Source organism: Serinus canaria, chromosome 21 (genome assembly GCF_022539315.1).
Source record: "Serinus canaria isolate serCan28SL12 chromosome 21, serCan2020, whole genome shotgun sequence".
NCBI classification, from domain to species: Eukaryota; Metazoa; Chordata; class Aves; order Passeriformes; family Fringillidae; genus Serinus; species Serinus canaria.
Genome location: NC_066334.1, coordinates 1,304,576 through 1,323,769, shown reverse-complemented (window position 1 = coordinate 1,323,769; position 19,194 = coordinate 1,304,576). Strand labels below are relative to the sequence as shown.

Here is a 19,194-nt window from a genome sequence, read left to right as displayed (position 1 = left end):
TGCATTTGGAGTGACCTTGGTGTGTATTTTAATATTTATACCCTCATATAATTAGTATTACTTACTAATATCTAACTCCTCAAATAGAGGATATACATAGGGAGCCCATTTTTGCAGGATCAGAACCAGCTCATGTATTCCAAAGCATTTGGGTGCCTATGGATGTGGCCACGTAGCCTCAGTGCAGTGTCAAAGCACTGCTGTTTATTGGCAAAAAATAATAATGGTAGCCCCCCAAAAAAATTTAAATTATCAGGAAAATCTGGTGGACCTGAACCCTCCTCCAGGACATCAAATCTGGAAACAAACCTGTGTTATTTGAACACTGAATAAAATTGTATCAGGGTTAAGTTTTCAACTAATAATTATTTCATTGCAGTATCTCTTCTGCCTTCTCAGGAGAAAATTAAGCTGGCAGAGTTTCTTTAATGTAATAACCCTGTTGCTCACCCCAGAGGTAATAATTACATGTAGAATGGAAAGAGAAGCTAATTCCCAATTGCTTTTACTCAACAGGTTCCCTGTTATCCAGCATGTCCAGGCTTCACTCCCAACAATGCAAATCCTTAACAACCTACTTAGGATGTGCAACCCTCCCAAACTTGGTGTGATTTCCCATCTCTGCTGGCCTGTGCAGAAGCCTGGGCAGAGCAGTGGGAGGGTGAGAGGGGTGGCACTGACGTGTTGAGCACGTAGAGCACGGTGTGGATGATGTAGGGGATGAGGTGGATGTTGCTCTCGCGGCCGCCGCCCCCGGTGTCGATGCTGAACGACTGCTCCATGGCGAAGCGCAGGAACAGCAGCTTGATGTCGTGCACGTTGAGCTGGTACGTGGGCTCCCTCTGCCCCGTGCACTCCTGCAGGTACGTGTTGTGGCTGCAAAACAGCAGGGGGCTTTCAGAGAGCTCCTCCTGCCACAGCACAGCCCGGGAGCACAGCAAGCGTGGCACAGAAACTCACAAAGGCAGCCCTGCTACCTTGGAGCAACCTCCCCAAAAGGAGGCTTTCAGCTCACTCTGGCAAATCCAATTCCATCTGCAGATATCTGTCCACCTATCAACACTGTTTTCCCATGCCCAGGACCTGGGATACAGCTCCCTGGCTGGAGTGCTTCCAGGATGTTGCCACTCTTGATTCCACAGAATTCCAGAATGGTTTGGGTTGGGAGGAACATTAAAGATTATCCAGTCCCAACCCTTGCCATGGGCAGGGACACCTTCCACTATCCCAGGTTGTTCCAAGCCCCATCCACCCTGGCCTTGGACACTTCCAGGGATGGGGCATCCATAACTTCTCTGGGCATCTTGTGCCAGTGCACACCCCTTCACAGGGAAGACTATATTCCCAATATCTGATCTAAATCTACCCCGTCAGGTTCAAAACTAATGTGACATTACAAACCCAGCAAAAGGTAAACCAGAATCCTGACACCAGCATCTCCATCTGCTCCAGACAGGTGCTCAGGTACCTCAGTACCATCCAAGAGAAGTCTGGAAACCTACACCAGGGGATCCACTGGTGTCAGAAGGTCTCTTTTGCACAGTAGGGGCTCAGAGGGCCACAAATGAATAAACATGGTGTCTTCAGCTGTGACTGGGGGCTAAGGAGGCTCTGAAATTATTTACATGAAGCCAAGGAGCAAACAGACACCTGCACATTTTAGGAGATTCACTCTTGATGGTAGAACCTGGCTCCGTTCTACCAAGATTCAGCTGCACCACCTCTGATCCCAAGATTTCAGGGGAGTGTGTGGCAAGGATCTGACTCACCCAGATGCAACCAGCTGGAGAAGAACCTGTCTGTACTCACCGTGCCAAGCACGTGGCAAAAGCAGACTCTGGCACGTGGGGCCCCCACACTGGCAGGAGCCCATTGCACTTGGTGTTGGCATTTTGCAGGGCTGCACTCTCCCACTCCTCGCGGCCCCGAGCAAGTCTGCATGGAAAAGAGACAGAGCACAGCAGGCAAGTCAGGAGGACGCAGGCTTTTGTCAAAGGAAACATCCCAAAAATAACAACTCCACAGCTTCTCTCAATGCTGGACCTGGCAGAGTCCAGGCCTGAACAGTGTCAAAGCAGACCCTGATGGAGAAGCCCTGCAAAGTGATCAACAACCCAGCCCACCCAGCCTGAGTTTCACGGTGATCCCAAACCACCTGGAAAGGTCTCCAGCCCCAGGCTGTGTGGCTGTGGGGCCGTGGGCACACGTACCTGACAGCTGCCAGGTGGCAGTCGTAGTGCACGATGTTGAAGTGGGACACGGTGCTGTAGCCCTGCTGCTTGCGGGGCTTGTTCTCAAACTCCTCGAGCGCCACGCGCTTGGTGAACGTGTAAATCCCCAGCACCTTGGTGGGCTGCAAGACACACAGCTGCCTTAGCAAGCACCCAGCTCTGCAGCAGGACACATCCCCTGCTCTTTCCACCCCACAGCTGCCTTAGCAAGCACCCAGCTCTGCAGCAGGACACATCCCCTGCACTTTCCACCCCACAGCTGCCTTAACAAGCACCCAGCTCTGCACCAGGGCACATCCCCTGCTCTTTCCATCCCACACTGAATTGAACCTCTCCCAGTCCCAACCCTGTGGTATTCACATATTCTTTGAACAGAGAGAGACATAATTCTCTCTCCCAAGAGTTTTCCTGGGGAAGGCAGTGAGAAAGCTCAGGGAAAGAAGAAAACAATTCCTATGTTCACTTGTTGCATCTGTTGTTTGGCACATGTGGAATGTGTTATGCAGATTGTTTGCTGAAAAGGGATTTGTTAATTGAACACTGGTGATGGTTGTTTTAACTGACTGACCAATTAGGTCAAAGCTGTGTTGTGACTGTTGGAAAGGGTCACAGGTTTTTCTTTAGTATGGTACAGTTTAGTATAGTATGTAGTATAATATAATATAGCTTAATAAAGCATTTGTTCAACCTTCTGAATCACAGAGTCAGAGCATGTTTTTCCTTATTTCGGGGCTCCTTGCATCAATACCGACCTCAAACTTAACTTGGCCCTGTGTTTCTCCAGCTTTCACTGAAAACACATTTCCACTTCCCAGCCACCTCTGGAATTACTGATCTCAAGAACCAACCCTGAGACTTCCTGATCTGCCAATGCCAGCACTTGTGACAGCAACCAGATACTGGCAAGTCCCCTTGGGAGCTGAGAGGACTCTGAAAATGTGTCTCCCTTCACCTGGAACTTCAATCTCCCATCACCATTACCTGGAACTCTTAGCTCCTATGACCTGGAACTCCTAGCTCCCACTACCTGGAACTCTTAGCTCCTATGACCTGGAACTCTTAGCTCCCACTACCTGGAACTTGTATCCCTCCCGGCAGATGCAGCAGGTCAGTCCTGGCTCCTCTATGAGCTCCTCCATCTGTTTAAGCAGCGCAGTCTTGGTCACCACCTGGCCCTTCTCATTTGTCTGGAAGAGAGAAAAGCTCAAGCAGGTTAAAAACAATGACCAACCACACCATGCCCACCACTGGCACTGGAATTCCCATCCCATCTCCCAGCAGCTGTGTTCCCTCCTGGCAGCACCAGGCAAACCGGGGGGCTGGAGCTCTGCAACATCCATCAATAAATCCCTTCACACACTTCCTGCTGAGGCAGCTTGAGCAGGGCAGGAAGGAAAGCCCCTGAAGGAGCAGAGCACCCAGCCATTACCGTCATGCCCAGGGTGCCCAGGGCCTTCTGCCTCATGGCCATGGCCATCCTCTTCTTCTCGGCGCGCGTCTCCTTCCGCGCGGCGTCAATCTTCTTGTTCACCTCGGGGTGTTCCCTCAGAGCCTCCAGAAGGTTCTCTGCCAACGTCCCAATGCCTTCATCACTCGACACCTGCTCCAGTTTGTGCAGGTTGGAGATGGAGTCTGTTCCTATTAGCACCTGGGGACAGTGGGAACACAGCACTGCTCAGGAAGAGGGGACTCAGGACAGGGACTGTCCCCTCCAATCCCAGGGGACAGCTGGACAGAGCACCGAGCTGCAACAACTGTTCCTTCCTTTTTTAATGCTCCTGGGCCCTAAGAACTGTGTGTAAGTCTGGGGCAATTTGCCTCTCCACTGGTCATCACCAGGCGCTCACATGGGGATGCTGGATAAAATGTATATATTGTGATAAGACATTGTATTGATGCCTTCAAACACCAACAATCACGTCCTGAGGAGCTTATCAATAATTCCCTTCTCTTCACACTGGTGTGTCAATCTCACACCACACAGCAGGAGAATGTCTGACTTTTCCAGGTGATGCCCAAAGCTGCCCAGCAGAGGCTCAAGGCATCAAGACAAAGACACGAAGTCATGTTCCCAATCTAGCTTTGTGTGTCACACAAACCTCAGAGGATGCTCTGCAAAGGCAGAACTTGCCCAGGGAATACCTAAACAGCTTCCACACCTATGCCTACTTTGAGATTCTCAACAGAATTAACGATTCTTATAAGAATTTCACATTCTTATAAGAGGTAAGCTCAGGAGAACTGGATTTTCTCTCTGCTTTATCCCCCAAACAGAATTCCCTTTAGACTAGAACCAAAACCTTCTGGCAGAGAAAAGTGGTGAGTAAAACTGTTTCAACTATGGTGAAGATGGCAAAACAAACCCCAACAAAAATCACTCTTAGAGGAATTACTGCTCAGCTGCAGCCCCAGAGCAGAGTGACAGGGAAGGCACGTGCCCTGCCTCACCTGTGTTGCAGGGTGCTGCGTCGCGAGGCCTCGGAGCAGGCGCAGGATAAAAGGAAGTGCAGGTCGAGATAAGAACCTCTTCCATATGTCTGCATCCAAACTGCATGGAAGACAAAAGGTAGCAGCTGAGGGGAGTGTCCCAGACAGCAGCATGGCTGCAGGGAACACTCCCTCCCCCGTGTCCCTCCTCAGCTCATTAATGAAGGGACAGTCACACTCCCACTCACACGCTGTGCACAGCCACAGTGCCAACTCTGAGCCTGGGGATTTGTGTTCATGAGTTGGCTACCAACAGCAAAAACTCTGTTGCTGTGCAGCAGGAGGGAACAGGCAGGAAACACAAGGATTGAGATATCCAAGAAATCAGCTTGGATGGATATTAAATGGGAAGATTTCAGGGTTTTTAGCTCATTCCTGTACGTGCACTGCCTCACCAGACCTCTGCATCACAGCTCTGAATGCTCCTGAATGGACATTTGTTCATGGATTTCTTGGGAGATTGTGGTGATGGAATGAGGAGGATGTCCAGGACAATCACACACATTAACCACACACATTAAATAGTGACTCTTACTTCTTTGCACTTGGAATGTGCTTTTTCATGTAATCCAGGGCATTCTGTGTAATCCCCTTCTGCAGGATGAGATCTTTCAGCTGATGGCCGTTGCTGTTGTTCTTTATTCCTGCTGCTATTTTACAGAAGCAATCCAGGAAAACTTTATCATCTCCACTGTGCTCCTCATCATACCTGAACAAAGAGAAGAAATGGTAACTCTGCCTATAATTCTCACTGAATGGTGTACCTGCCCCAGCTCAGAGACTTAGAAAAGCTACTCAGACCCCTGTCACCTCAAAATACTCTCTGAAGACCTATTTCTCAAGCTAGAGCTCACACATTTCTTTCAGAAATGGCTTAGAAGTGAAAGAGGAAATGAAGCTGAAGTCTGCCATTACACTGGAGTAGCACCAAGGAGGAAATGAAGGCAGAGACGTGTCAGTAGAACCCACTTGAGGTGCTTTTAGCTGGGCTGTGCCCACGTACTTATCAAAGTTACAGTAGGGCTTGAAGCGATCCACCAGGATCTGCATCTTCTCCATCTCCCCGAAGGACAGGTAGGGGATGATGCGCAGCAGCCCCTGCAGCACGCTCAGGTTGGAGCGCACAAAGGTGCTGTTGATCTGGTCCAGCAGCATCACCAGCTGGTCCTTGTCCCCTGTCAGGAGGAGGTTGCCCTGTGAAGCAAGAGCAGCAGGATTTATAGTCAATAAATCTACAAGAAAAGTCTCACTCTGGGAGCTGGTGGACTACTCTAGTTGTGAAGGGGTAGTCCCTGATAAAAACAAAACTCAGTCTTGTTCCCAGAGGTCTCATGGAATGGCTGCACCAACCCCTCTAGCTGACACCTGGCTTGTTCCATGTGCTGTTAAAGTATTTTCCAGCCAAAAGCCTAATAATTCCAACCCAAAGCACACCAGATTCCTGTTCACCCACAGCTACAAAAGATGAGTGAGAAGCTCTTCTTGTTCTCATTCTAGATGAGATACAGTTTTATTCTCAATTAGCTGGAAAATCAATCATGTTTTCAACACATACAAAAACACTCCAAAAAACAAGGCCAAGTTGTGTCTTTTCTTGTCTCTCACTGGCCCATGGCCCAAAGCAGGCAGGAAAGGATCCAAGCAGTGCCTAACAACCCTCACCCAACCATGCAAGACTCATCCTGACGCAGCCTCGCAGTCCTTTTGGTTCAGGGCCCTCCTCAAGCCCTTCCCCAAGGCCTGCTAAGACCTGCCAGAAGTGTAACAAGGGTCAGACTCCATCAGCACCCCCCTCCAGCTCCTGTGAGCAGGGGTGTGCAAGCCCTGAACCCCTGGGGAAGGAGCCACTCACCTTGTCCTCGCTCAGAGGCTCTGCGTTGGATTCATCCAGAATGATCTCCATGATGCTGAGCACCTGCTCTGCCACTGCTGCTCCCCCACTGTCCTTGCTCTCCTGCTCAGCCACCAGAGCCTGCAAGACATGGGAGTGCTCAGGGGAACACCAGCAGTCACTGGTTTGAGGTGGAAGCACTCAGGGGAACACCAGCAGTCACTGGTTTGAGGTGCCCCCACACTCCCACCCATAAAAGATGAGGAATGTCCAAAGGATAATTTGCAGTGCCAGCACAGCCATATTTCCCATCTCCTGTAGTTGTCACGAGGCAGCAGGGCAGTGACAAGTAGCTTAAAACTCATTGGAATCCATGGAAAAAACACTTCTGGAAGTCAAGGCTGTCCTTACCAAGTTGAGAGTCCCCAGCATGACATTCAAAGTGTTCATCTCTGGCTTGACCAGCTGCTGCCGGTTTATTTTCACCTTCACACAGTAACTGAAGAGTTTTAACAGCACCTGCAAAATCCAGCAAAGGGATTCTCTGTGGGACCTTCACAATGAGGGGGGATTCTGCTGAAACTAAAGTAATAGTTTAATACAGTAATACACCTGATCTCCAGACTTCTGAGATACGGTACACCCCAGATTTTTGCACATATATGTGTGTGTGTGTGTGTGTGTGTGTGTGTTTATCTTAGCACAGCTTTGGTTTTCAGATAAGGCCAAGGCAGAAAACAATTCATCCAGCAAGACAGGATTTGGTCTTACCACCTCCTCAGGCTCTAGACATTTCAAGACTTGTAAGGAATTGTTACCCAGAAAGAACAGGAGAGGGAAAGAACTGTTCCAGCTCAAGGGAGACTGTCTAAACCTCAGGGATATCTGTGGAATTTTCCTCCCCATAACTCCTGACCCTGGTGCCAAAGGGAGACTCACAGTTAAGAGGTGCCGGCCCTGTTTGAAGTCCTTGATGCCAGTCAGTCTGTTGAGCATGCACTCCAGGCCTCCACATGGGGCCATCACCCCTGCCATCTTATACACCTCTTCCTCATCCTCCTCCTCATCTGCAGGACAGACACAGGTGGTGAGGACAGGAGCAGCCCCAGCGGGACACGCTCGTGCAGTGGAAGCAGAAATGGAGAGCAGAGCAGCACACATTTCCCAGCAATTCCAGGCACTTTGGTTGTATTGAATTCAAAAAGAATTAAGAGCAGAGATATGAAGAAGGGCTGGGCAGAATGGTCCCCATGCCAAGCAAGTGCTCACATCTGAAGCACAGCTTTAAAGCGCTGTTAAAATCCTCCTTCACTCGAGGTGAAGCAGGTAAATGCAGCAAAAGCAACGTCAATCAACTTTAAGCTCACTGCTGTGAGGATAATAATGTCATTGCTCTGCAGCAAACCTCAGATTTCAAATCTAATCCCAGCTTTCAGCAGACAAATGAATTACCAGTGGTGGAGTCTAGGGACTCGATGAATTCCTCCGTGGCATCTCCCAGTAACCCCCGCATGCGGTAAATGATCCTCATGGGCTCCCCCTGCAAGAGCAGAGCTTTTTATTCCTTCTGTCTCTGGGCACTTGGACACAAGCCTGGTTCTGGTTTCAGTGTGTACAGACACTCCAGCCCCAGCTCTCCCTCGTGCTGTTCCACCTGCTGATGGTAGCACAGGGAAATCTTTCACTCCCTCATTCTCCCCTTCCTGAGATGAATTAAAAACAACAGTAGAGCCACCTGCAAAAATATCAGTAACTCATCCCTTGGTCTGCCCAGCTTTTCTTGGCACTGCCCATTAATTGACAGACTGATGATAAACAGCCTCCTCCTCCTTCCATCTCCAGCTTTCCTTTAGCCCCAGTGAAAGAAGCAGCCAAGGAAAATGGGTTCATCTGCAGAGGAACACCTGCTTTCCATGGCAACCTCTCCTCTGAGGGTATGGCACAGCATACCTGGGAAATCCAGGGAACAGGCACAGCCCAGGAAATGAAGCAGGACAGGCTAATTGGATGAAAGCTTTCAAACAGATAAAATCTGCAGTGATGGCAAATGGAAGAGGAGTAAAAGGCAACTTAATGAGCTTTCAGTAAGACAGTACATCACTGATACAGCCAAAAAGCTGCGCTTTTACCCTGAGAAAGGAACACTTTTCCAGATGCATTTCCAGCTGGAAATACTGACAGCATATCCTGAAACTTTCCATTTTTAATCCATAGGTCTGAATAAAAAGCAGAAAAGAAAAATCCCAGATTTGGGAGCAGGAGACCTTGCAAGAGAAAACCTGTCAGGGATCGTGCTAAGCCTAATGTGGAATAAGCAGTGCTTAATGTCACAGCAAATACATAAGCACAGGGAAAGCCCCGGGGGGAAGATCTGCTCAAAGGCCACGCTGGCGACCAGCAATTAACACCACAGGGGCCCTGGTAAAACGGCAGATGAACAAAAAAAGCCACTGAGAGACAAGGGAAACAAAAAGGGGCCTGAGGTTGCGTTTCTTGTGAGCCTGTCGCTCCCAGGGAACGGGAGCTGCGGCTCCAGGAGGTGCTCACAAAGGAAGACAGATGAAAGCTGTTCATCCACAGGAATGCTGAGCAAACTCTGCCTTTCACCAGCAGAGCTGCTTCCCCCCCGGGAGAGCTGCACGCCGGCTCCAGCCTGGCATCCCCCAGAAACAGCTCCTCCAGGGGCAGCATGGGGAACATTCCCACCAGTGACTCGAGCAGAATTCAAATCAGAACTCACAGATTAACATCAGCACCCCGTCTCCCTTTCCAAGTTTGTACCTTGTTAAAAAATTATCACTGTCACAAGGTTTGGGCTTGATTTTGCAGTACTGAAGGCTTTGTTCCTGAAATAAAGCTTAATGAGACCCATTTTATCATCATTCACTGCTAACTGGCACTTTGTTTGAATTCTTCCCACAAATGGCTTCAGGAAATGGAGGTTTCAAAGGTGATTTGAGGCCAGGAGGAAATGAAGAATGACCAAGAAATGCTGGGCAAATCAGTCATGTTTTATGATCTCAAGTGCCTCTAAAAATACATTTCAAGTGGGCAAGCTTGAGCCTGATGGTCTCAGTGGGAGTTTATTTGAATGGTCACACGGAAAGAAGGGAAGAGCTTGTTGTGGACCACATCCACCTCTGGAACAAGCTTAGTATGACATGGTGGACTGGAGCCTTAAGACTGCTGGGGCCATTTCTTCATGTGAAAAACACACAACACATACTATGAAAAGCAAAAAAAGGATGAATCTGCCAAGGGCTTGAGATCCTGATGAAAAACATGAGAGCAGAAGTGCAAATATGGAGAAGCACTGGATGCTCTGTGCATAAATAACTTGGGCTCACCCCTGAAGCACAGACTGATGGAGCAGTCTGGTGTCCCTGTGTGCACACAAGCAGTCTGGTGTCCCTGTGTGCACACACACAAAACCTTGGTGTGCAGATGGAGTGTGAAATGTGCTCTGAAAGGCAGAGAAACATTCAGCTCTCCCCAGGGGAACACAGGGAAGGCTGCTCCTCAGGAAGAGTCACGTGTGACACAGGACACAGCTCACCTGGGGCAGTGCTCTGCAATCACTCACGTGGCAGGGCCATGCACAATCTGTCCTAACAGAGCACCAAAAGTTGCTGAGCAGTTACACCCTGTAAATTATATGCCAGGAAATAAATCCTGACGCGGATGATTTTGATTTTTCCCCATTTTTTTTGTTGATGTGAAGGACAGGTGCTCTGTGCTGTTAACTTGTACAAAGGTAACACACACCTCATTTGTGGGACACCACACCTTCTTGTAGACCTCAGCCACAGGCAGATCCAGACTGATGATCTTGTTGTTCACCAAAAGCTGAAAGGGAGAGAAGAACAAGTCAAGAACAAGCTCAGGTTGTTACATGACCACCCCAGCAACCACCAGCTGCCCAAAGCCAGCTTCCCACAGGTCTGTGCAAGAAATCCCCACCTCAAGAAACTCTCACCTCCATCCCACTGTCATCCTCCAGCAGAGCCACCAGGTCACAGTCCTGGCAGATCTTGTTCTTGATGTCCCTCATGAGGGGCCCGATGCCAGGCTCGTTACTGCTGTAGGGATTCCCTGGCATCCTGCCCTGCAGGAAATCTTCCTGCTGGGGATCTTTCTCCAGAGTGACAAAGAACTCAGTGACTTCATTCTCCTCCTAAAGAGCAGCAGCAGAGACAGAGTGAATAGGTTTTTCCCTAACCATGCTCCCACTGGTGCATTTTTATGGGAGAATGTTCCTAAACCTTCAGTCCTTTCCCCACTGGTGCATCTGCTCTGCATTCCACCCTCAGAGGAAGGCCAGGATCACTGAGTAACCAAATTCCTCAGGAAACCTGAACCCCCCAGAGGGGATACCCTGGGGTACAAGTCTACACTGGCTAATGGTGAATCGTGACTGCAGACACTGCTGCTCCTGGGACAAAGATACCAGATCTAGGGGTGCTAGGGGTAGCTGGTGGTGATTCTCCTCCTCTACCATGAGACCCCAGCTGGAGCACTGCACACAGTTCTCGTGACCCTCAACAAAAAAAAGAACATGAAACTGCTGGAGCATGTGCAGAGGAGACCACAGAGCTGCTCAGGGGACTGGAGCACCTCTCCTATGGAGACAGGCTGGGACAGTTGGGAATGTTCAGCCTGGAGAGGAGAAGGCTCTGTGGAGACCCCACAACACTTTCCAGGGTCTGAAGTGGCTACAAGAAAGCCAGAGATGGACCTTTCATCAGGAGCTGGAGTGACAGGACAAGGGGAATGGGTTCAAACTGAAAAAAGAGAAATTTAGGTCAGATATTGGGAAGAATGGGCAGTCCCTGGCACAGGGTGCCCACAGAAGCTGTGGGTGCCCCTGGATCCCTGCAAGTGTCCAAGGCTGGGCTGGCCAGGGCTGGGATCAAGGAAGGTGTCACTGCCATGGCAGAGAGAGGGACTGGACAGTCTTTAAGTCCCTTCCCAAAGCACTGCAGGGCTCTGTCCAGGCAGTGTGACCCTGCCCCACTCACAGGGTAGATGATGCTGCAGAGCCTCTCAAAGATGAACACTGGGGTCCTGTAGTCATCGAGGCTGTAACGCTTGGCAGTCTCTATGCACACGGCCATGAACGCCTTGGTCTCTGACTCTGTGCCTGCCAAGAAAAGGAACCTTTACAATGGACACTGCAGTCAATTTTATAGATTCCACTTCAACTCAGCACATGCAGTAAATCCTTCTGCAGTCAGCCCCACAACTTGGTGCTCTCTTCTTTTGTGAATCCACTCTGTGAAAGATGGAAGGTATCTATTTGGTAGGGTTGCTCTGCATGGCTGGGCTGCAGTAAAACAGTCCCATAAAAATGAAGAGGCTGAGATTCCTGGAAAATAAGAGGAGACTAGGAAAGCTATTCAAGTGCTCTGTGCCAACAGAAAATACTGGAAGCCATAAACCCCCTGATTACAGCAGTCATTTAGAGAAGGTCTTTGTGTGGCTGTTCTGCTTTTCCACCTTGGTTGATCCTAAGGCTGGATTTATGGAACAGAGGTGGTGTTTACCTGTTGTCATATCCTCCAGCATCTCCAGCAGCATGTCCTGGGTCTCATCAATCAGTTTTGTCCTCTGCACCACCAGCTTCCTCAGGCACAGGTAGCCGTTGAGCACCGTGCCCACCAGCCGGCTCTTGAAGTGCCTTTTGATGGACTCCACCTCCACGAAGGAAGAGAGAAGACCTAGAAAGACACAAAAGTTCAGACAGTGCGGAAACCCAGGGCACTGGGAATATTTCTGTGTCTGCTCTGGGGTGCCCTGACCCCCAGGGCAGCACTGACTTTGACCCTCATTCATGGAGAAAGTTTCCTGGACTTCAAGATAGACTGGAACCCACAAAAGTGTGAAAGAGATTACAGAGAGCAGTGCAGGTGTGTCACTGGGTAAGAAATCGAGGGTTTGGGGTTTTTAGTGTGTTGTGGATGGAAGCAAGGTAAAGGGCACAGGGTATCATCCTGGGCTTCTTCTTCATGCTGCTTCTTCCTCCTTCTCCATGGGTTTGGGTGGCATTTTGTAATTGGGCAGAAAAGTCTGCACTGCAGCTCTGTGAGATCAGTTATTGGGTTAAAAGGGAAAATAATCCAGGTGTCAGCTCTTAATTGGGTAGTTTAGTCTTAAAAGATCTTGTTCCAAGAGATTGTTGGCCATTTTGTGCCTTGCTGCTGAACTCATGGTTGTGAGACTGTTTTACTGATTAGAAATAATAAACACCTGAGGCTGAACATGAACCACTGTCTCAAGTGCCTTCAATCCAGACCCAGGGAAACCAACAACTGGGACCCAGCAACTGGGACCCCCACAAGGCAGGTGGGAGAGAATTTGATTTCTACATTTCATAGCAGCAAACTGGGCACAGCATCATAAAAATGGCTTGTTCCAGCTCCCATCAGTCTGGGGTTTAAAGCTCATTCCTATGAACTGGGTGGTTGCAGGCAGAAGTCTTGGCCTGACTTGTAAATTGTAACATATGAAAAACGGTTTGGGAATGAGGAAAGGGCCTAAGGAGTTTCGTGTGTGCTTGATACAAAATTCTGCAGTCTTTGGCATTTTCCCGTCACAAGCTATTCCAAAAGCAGATGATTGCTCCTCTTGTAAAACTTTAATACCTCTGATGATGTGAAATGACTTATCAGTGACATCACCAAACTGGTCACTCCTACAACAAAGTAAAGAATCAGCAAACACAAGGATTCTTTCCCATGACACACTGATCAACATGCTGCTTCTTGCAAGAAGTCAGGCTTTATGGATTCACCCACTAATGGCTGAAGAATGTGAAAGAGGATACAAAAAACAATGATCTAGTTCATGAGGTATTTCCATTTCCAACAAATTTTTGTGAAAGGGTATACACCCTAGAAGATAAAAGAAAAGCTCCTAAAGAATAGGGAGGTAAGAACAACAGGTAGAATAAAGCAGCAGTGTTTACAGTGGTGCCAGGGATTATGTAATAAAGTGAAATGATTGCCTGGTATGTTACCACAGTTCAGCTAAAAACTCTTACTGACCACACAAAATATGGAAAAATCCCTTTAGAGATTAAGTGCTAAATCGATGGTAAAAATCCAGTGCTGACAATGGCAACACAGCTGAACGACAGCTCGCTGAAATTCTGCCACAGCTGTTAGAGAACAATGATCACCCAGCTCTAACCCTGCTGCAGGCCCACTGAATACCTGTGAGGCTCTTCAGGGCATATCCCTGCTGCAAATCCGTGCTGAGTGTTGCTTCCTCCAAGGCCAGCAAACGAGCTATTTCCTGAAAATAATTAAAATCATTAACAGCCTATTAGGCCAAGATGGCCCTGCAATGCCAATAACCATTGGGGTGTCTAACACAGGGTGCAAAGAACTCAGCACAGAAACTGAAAGCACAACTGCAACAGCAGGGAGGGAAGGGGAAAAGGAGAGGAAACCTGCCACAAATATCCCTCTCATTTTCTCCCTGCACCTTCCTGCTACCACTGCTTGGCTCTAGTGGCCCTCCAGGAGCACTCACAGCCGCAACTGATATGGAGAGTGCTACCTGCCCCTTTGGAGTGCAGCAGGGACTCCCAGAGAAAACTCCCACCACTCTGAGCACTGTAAACCCAGAGCGCTGCTTCTCCAAAGGCTGTAATTCCCATTTCTCCAGCAATGGCAGCACACCTGATCCTCCCCTGTCCCTAAGGGCTCTCAGAGCCCAGCCTGGGAGCTGCACAACAGTTTCCAGCTCCAACCCGGTGCCAAGGCAGTGCAGCAATATTTACAATCCCAGAGCAGTTAAGTAAAGTGCTGAGGAATTCTCCAGCTGGGGCTAAAACTCCCGTGGCTCCCTCTGTTCAGAGGTACCAGCACTGAAGTCTGAACTTGAGAACCTTGGCAGGGTCAGCAACAGGGCACTGAACAAAGGGATGGAATTTCAAAGGCAAAAAAAAGCCAAGCTAACAGGTCATTTCCTGCACACAAATCCACACCTTAGTGATGAGACTGCCAATGTAGGGCAGAACCCCTCTGGCTGCCAGGTAGACCTTCCAGTGGGCAGGTTTGATGAGTTTCTGATACAGGGCCAGGTACTCAGCAGCACATTCACCAGCAATGCTCAGCTCATCCAGGTAGCTGTGAAAGAGAAACAGAAGCTGACAACCCCTTCACAGGAACAAAAGGCATTCCAGCCTAGGGACACCGTGGAAAGGAAGAAAAAGCCTCCCTCCCTCCGTCCCTCCCTCCCTCCGTCCCTCCCTCCACCCACCCACCCACCCACCCACCCACCCACCCACCCACCCATCCATCCATCCATCCATCCATCCATCCATCCATCCATCCATCCATCCATCCATCCATCCATCCATCCATCCATCCATCCATCCATCCATCCATCCATCCATCCATCCATCCATCCATCCATCCATCCATCCATCCATCCATCCATCCATGCATCCTCCACCTCCTGAGCACTGAGGTGTCCTCGCTAGCAGCATCACTGATATTCATTACTAGCTGGCTAAATTAGTATTTGTCCCAAAAAGGAGTTGACTCTGCCATCAGCATGAGCTGGGGTAGGTTATGTCACAGCAGGTGGAAGAGAGTTCACTCTATTATTCTGCCATTGAAGAGGCAGGGGAAATGTTGGCCACACAGCTGAACAGCTGATCCTTTCTTCTGGAAAAGGTACAGACTGCAAGAGCTCATTGCCAGGCAGCAAACCCCAACTTTCCCTAAATCCATACCCTCCCCGCTAATTAAGTTGAAAAATCCAGCTCAAAAACACCCCTGAACTGCAGGTATACAGGGAGAGGTGTGAGAAAAGCTGCAAGAAGGGAGAGATTCTGATGGGAATGGAAGACAAACAGTGGTGGAGCTGCCAGGCGTGGCAGCACAGGAATACCTGGTGAGGAGATCGAGGACCTGCTGCTTCCTGCTGGGGATGGTGGCCAGGGCCTCCACGATGGTGCAGGCAGCCTGCCTGGCAGCCTGGGTGGCAGGAGTGAACAGCACCTGGGCCAGGGGCAGGAAAAGCCAGGTCAGACCCACAGGCACAGATGAGTTTGTGACAGCTCACAAGAAGGCACAACATGGGGACTGTGGCAATGGCAGCATTTTGTTGTTCTCCCAACACTTGGTTCTGTGACAATTCCTGCTCTGCTCAGCACCAAAGGGTTTAAAGAGTGCATGGACCTACTAGTCCACACACACAGGAAGCAAAGCTTTGCTCCAGGACCCTGAGAAGTGCAGCTCATCAGGCAGGCAGGAGCACCATGGCAATCAAAGGTTCAGAGTTTAAGAACCCACAGACTCCCAGATCAATGTCTGGTGCAGCATTTCCAAGGGAACACAGCTGCAAAGCTGACTTGGAATTAGAGGCAATGAGTGCCAGCCTCCCCAGACACCCCTGCAGAGGAGCTGCAGCAAACCACCCACAGTGTGTGACTGAACCCTGCCCCAGGGCTCTCCCCACCTTTACCTGTCTCAGCCAATTGTTGTGTCCCAGCTTGAGATCCAGAGGACAAGTTCTCTTCCCACGGCGACTCATGAATTGCTTCCACTTCCAGACGTATTTTTCTGACAAGTAGAGCTGGTGAAGCTCAGCTTTGCTGGGAGTTTTCCCATTGGCATCTGCACCTGCAATATTAGCAGAGCCCAAGAGAACTGTCAGCAGTCATGAACTGCAAACTGCCAGAGTATTTTTGTCTTCTTACTGGAACTCGCCAAACTCCAGCAGGGAACTGAGTGCTTCCCATCTCCTGCTGCCATTTTCACTCCTGTGTGGAGCCATGCTCAATTCCAAGCCTCATGCAAATTCCAGAGTCTCTCTCAAGGAATCCCATCAGCTTTCCAGCTGGCTGGTATCAATTTAAGTAAGCAACAAGTTTCATTTTTTACAGTCCCTGATTCTCTTTGGGCACAGAGCATTTTCTGTTTAGGGTTGAGGCACACAGCACGGAAAAGTCAGTGCTACAACTCTGAGACTAAATGTGAGGATGGAATAAGATGTCAAGGGACAGAAGCCAACACAACTCCACAGAAGCACATTCCTTATTAAATCTGGGGACACACATGTTCCTGCACAGAACTGCAGCAGGTCACAGGCACAGGGGTTACCTCTGGCAGGGAGGCACTTCTTCCAAGCTTCATATGATGCCTTGGGGTCCCTCTTGAGCCACAGCTGAGCCTGTGCATGAATTTCATTGCTGTAAGGCTTCACAGTGGTGAGAGCATCCATGGGCACATCCTAACAAATAAAAAAAGCTCTGTAATTCTTCAGAAAGCCACAGTCTGCTCCCAAAGGGCAACCCCTGGGGCTGGGCCATGAAGAGGCAAATGCAGCTCTTGGACAGCAGCAGGGTAATAGAGTGTCTGTTAATGGTGAACCAAGAGAGATACTCCAGTTCCTACTGAAATATCAGTAAACCCATCTCTGACATCCATCTCTGATTATCAGACAGGCAGATCAAAGCAGAAAAATACCTTCTCTCCTGCAAATCTAACCCTAAATGAAAATCAACAGCAGTCAATCAATTTATTTTAATGAGAACTGTAGTTCTGTATTTAAAAATCCAAGTCAAAAGTACTTGGTTCTTTCAAATTTAGGTACTCTACAAAGCTGCTGAAAGCCTAAAGCCTCCCCAAAATAACCAAGCTGTGGCTTTGAAGTAGGTCTTTCCCCATGCCTCAGATCTGAGGGGAAAACAGTAAACTCTCAACAGCTGTGGTCAAAGTCACCAAAACCCAGTGAAAAATAGAAAGTAGTCATCTGCAATTTGCAGTGTGTAAAGACCAGAGTCACAGGGCTTGTGCTTCCCTAGGAACAGTGACCAGGAAAAGCAAGTCCTGGCTTCCTCACAAACTAATTCCTCACTGAGATCAGCGTGCCAGACTTCAATCAGCAAATTCTCAATGTTTTGCTCAGCCTCAAGGCATTACCTTGTTTTTCTTGCTGGTTGGAGCAGGTGGCTTGATGAGCTTCTGGAGGATGCGCAGGCACATGAGGGTGATGTTTTCAACAACCACTGGAGTCTTGATGTTCACTGCCATCAGGAAGAGGCTGAGAGCTGAAAGCAGACAGGGGTGTTCATTATCCTGTGGGAGCTGCAGGCAGGACACACCTCCCCAGCTCTGGGCAGCACTTGAAGAGGGTTTGGAGGTGGAAATGCTGCTGCCCTTGCCAGTCCCTGGTGCCTGCACTCACCGCAGCGTAGGCGCAGCTCCCAGCAGCTGTCCTCCTTGGAGATGGAGTCTGTCAGCAGCAGCATCTCGTACTGGAGGCTGCTCGCCTGCAACACACACAGCTCCAGCTGCTGGGGGTGCCCCGCTCCCTTCTGCCTTCTCAGCTTTAATCAACTCAGGTTCAATTCACATGGATCTAAGCTAGCTAAATCCCCTGCACACTCGGGGGACATGACCTGCTGGAGAGGCACAAGCAAAGCCAAGGCAGGGAACTGCCCAAGGAAGCTTCAGCAGGCACCTGTACACAAAATTTTGAGCTGTACTCTGACATTTATGTCACTTCCTGTGGAAACCCAGGGCACTGGGAATATTTCTCCGTCTGCTCTGGGGTGCCCTGACCCCCCAGGGCAGCACTGACTTTGACCCCCATTCGTGGAGAAAGTTTTCTGGACTTCAAGATAGACTGGAACCCACAAAAGTGTGAAATAGATTACATTTCACAGTTTTGTGATATTTTATATTATATTTCACACTTTATAATATTTTATATTATAGAGAGCAGTGTAGGTGTGTCACTGGGTGAGAAATTGAGGGTTTGGGGATTTTAGGATGTTGTGGATGGAAGCAAGATGGAGGGCACAGGGTGCTGTCCTGGGTTTCTTCTTCTGCTTCTTCTTCATGGGTTTGGGTGGCATTTTGTAATTGGGCAGAAAAGTCTGCATTGCAGCTCTGTGGGATCAGTTATTGGGTTAAAAGGGAAAATAATCCAGGTGTCAGCTCTTAATTGGATAGTTTAGTCTTAAAAGATCTTGTACCAAGAGATTGTTGGCCATTTTGTGCCTTCTAATGAAAAGCTGCCAAACTCACAGTATTGAGATTGTTTTACTGATAAGGAATAATAAACACCTGAGTCCAAACATGAACTACTGTCTCAAGTGCCTTCAATCCAGACCCAGAAAAACCAATGACTGGTACCCCCACAATTTCCTACCAAAACTCCATTTTTTTTTGTTACAAACAGACCGTAAGAGAGAAGATGCAATGGTTAGAATACACCAGCAGTGCAGAGGGGCAGAACAAAGAAACAGGAAAACACTGCAGTCTCTCACCAAGTCCGGATTTGCCCAGTGTCCCTTCAGAGCTGCAGAAACCTTCCCAATGATTAAATCATTCATTTGCTGTGTGGCCTCTGGATTGTCCCTGATTCCAGGAGGAAAAAGACAACACTGTTATGCTCTGCTTGTACTAAATGCCAAAAGCTCCCATGATTTCAGCTCAGCTGGTAACAAGTGCACAGGGAGTGCAGTTGGCTGGGGTACCACACACCCATGGCAGGGGTGGGACTCTGAGGTCCCATCCAACCCAGACCACTCTGTGATTCTAAGGCAACTCTCCCTGTGAGGCTTTCCCTTCCTGAGGGAGCTGTACTGATGCCTTTTTGGGACTACCCTAAAATAGAGGCCAG

General features: G+C 49.1%; 1 protein-coding gene across 6 annotated transcripts in view; it reads right to left on the bottom strand.

Moving 5' to 3' along the window:
* Window positions 1-19,194, bottom strand: part of UBR4 (ubiquitin protein ligase E3 component n-recognin 4) — an 85,416-nt gene that overhangs the window by 8,115 nt on the left and 58,107 nt on the right. For all 6 annotated transcript variants that reach the window (XM_050982609.1, XM_030232891.2, XM_050982610.1 and 3 more), the window contains 24 exons: window positions 18,839-18,929; window positions 17,752-17,836; window positions 17,487-17,614; window positions 16,665-16,794; window positions 16,027-16,184; window positions 15,451-15,560; window positions 14,540-14,681; window positions 13,761-13,842; window positions 12,093-12,266; window positions 11,568-11,689; window positions 10,526-10,723; window positions 10,315-10,395; window positions 8,002-8,089; window positions 7,489-7,616; window positions 6,961-7,068; window positions 6,571-6,690; window positions 5,722-5,912; window positions 5,254-5,427; window positions 4,680-4,779; window positions 3,661-3,879; window positions 3,305-3,418; window positions 2,211-2,353; window positions 1,810-1,935; window positions 682-876 (listed from right to left, as the gene is read on the bottom strand). In XM_050982609.1, the coding sequence (XP_050838566.1) occupies window positions 682-876; window positions 1,810-1,935; window positions 2,211-2,353; window positions 3,305-3,418; window positions 3,661-3,879; window positions 4,680-4,779; window positions 5,254-5,427; window positions 5,722-5,912; window positions 6,571-6,690; window positions 6,961-7,068; window positions 7,489-7,616; window positions 8,002-8,089; window positions 10,315-10,395; window positions 10,526-10,723; window positions 11,568-11,689; window positions 12,093-12,266; window positions 13,761-13,842; window positions 14,540-14,681; window positions 15,451-15,560; window positions 16,027-16,184; window positions 16,665-16,794; window positions 17,487-17,614; window positions 17,752-17,836; window positions 18,839-18,929 (3,207 nt within the window). The remainder of the gene's footprint in view (window positions 1-681; window positions 877-1,809; window positions 1,936-2,210; window positions 2,354-3,304; window positions 3,419-3,660; window positions 3,880-4,679; window positions 4,780-5,253; window positions 5,428-5,721; window positions 5,913-6,570; window positions 6,691-6,960; window positions 7,069-7,488; window positions 7,617-8,001; window positions 8,090-10,314; window positions 10,396-10,525; window positions 10,724-11,567; window positions 11,690-12,092; window positions 12,267-13,760; window positions 13,843-14,539; window positions 14,682-15,450; window positions 15,561-16,026; window positions 16,185-16,664; window positions 16,795-17,486; window positions 17,615-17,751; window positions 17,837-18,838; window positions 18,930-19,194) is intronic.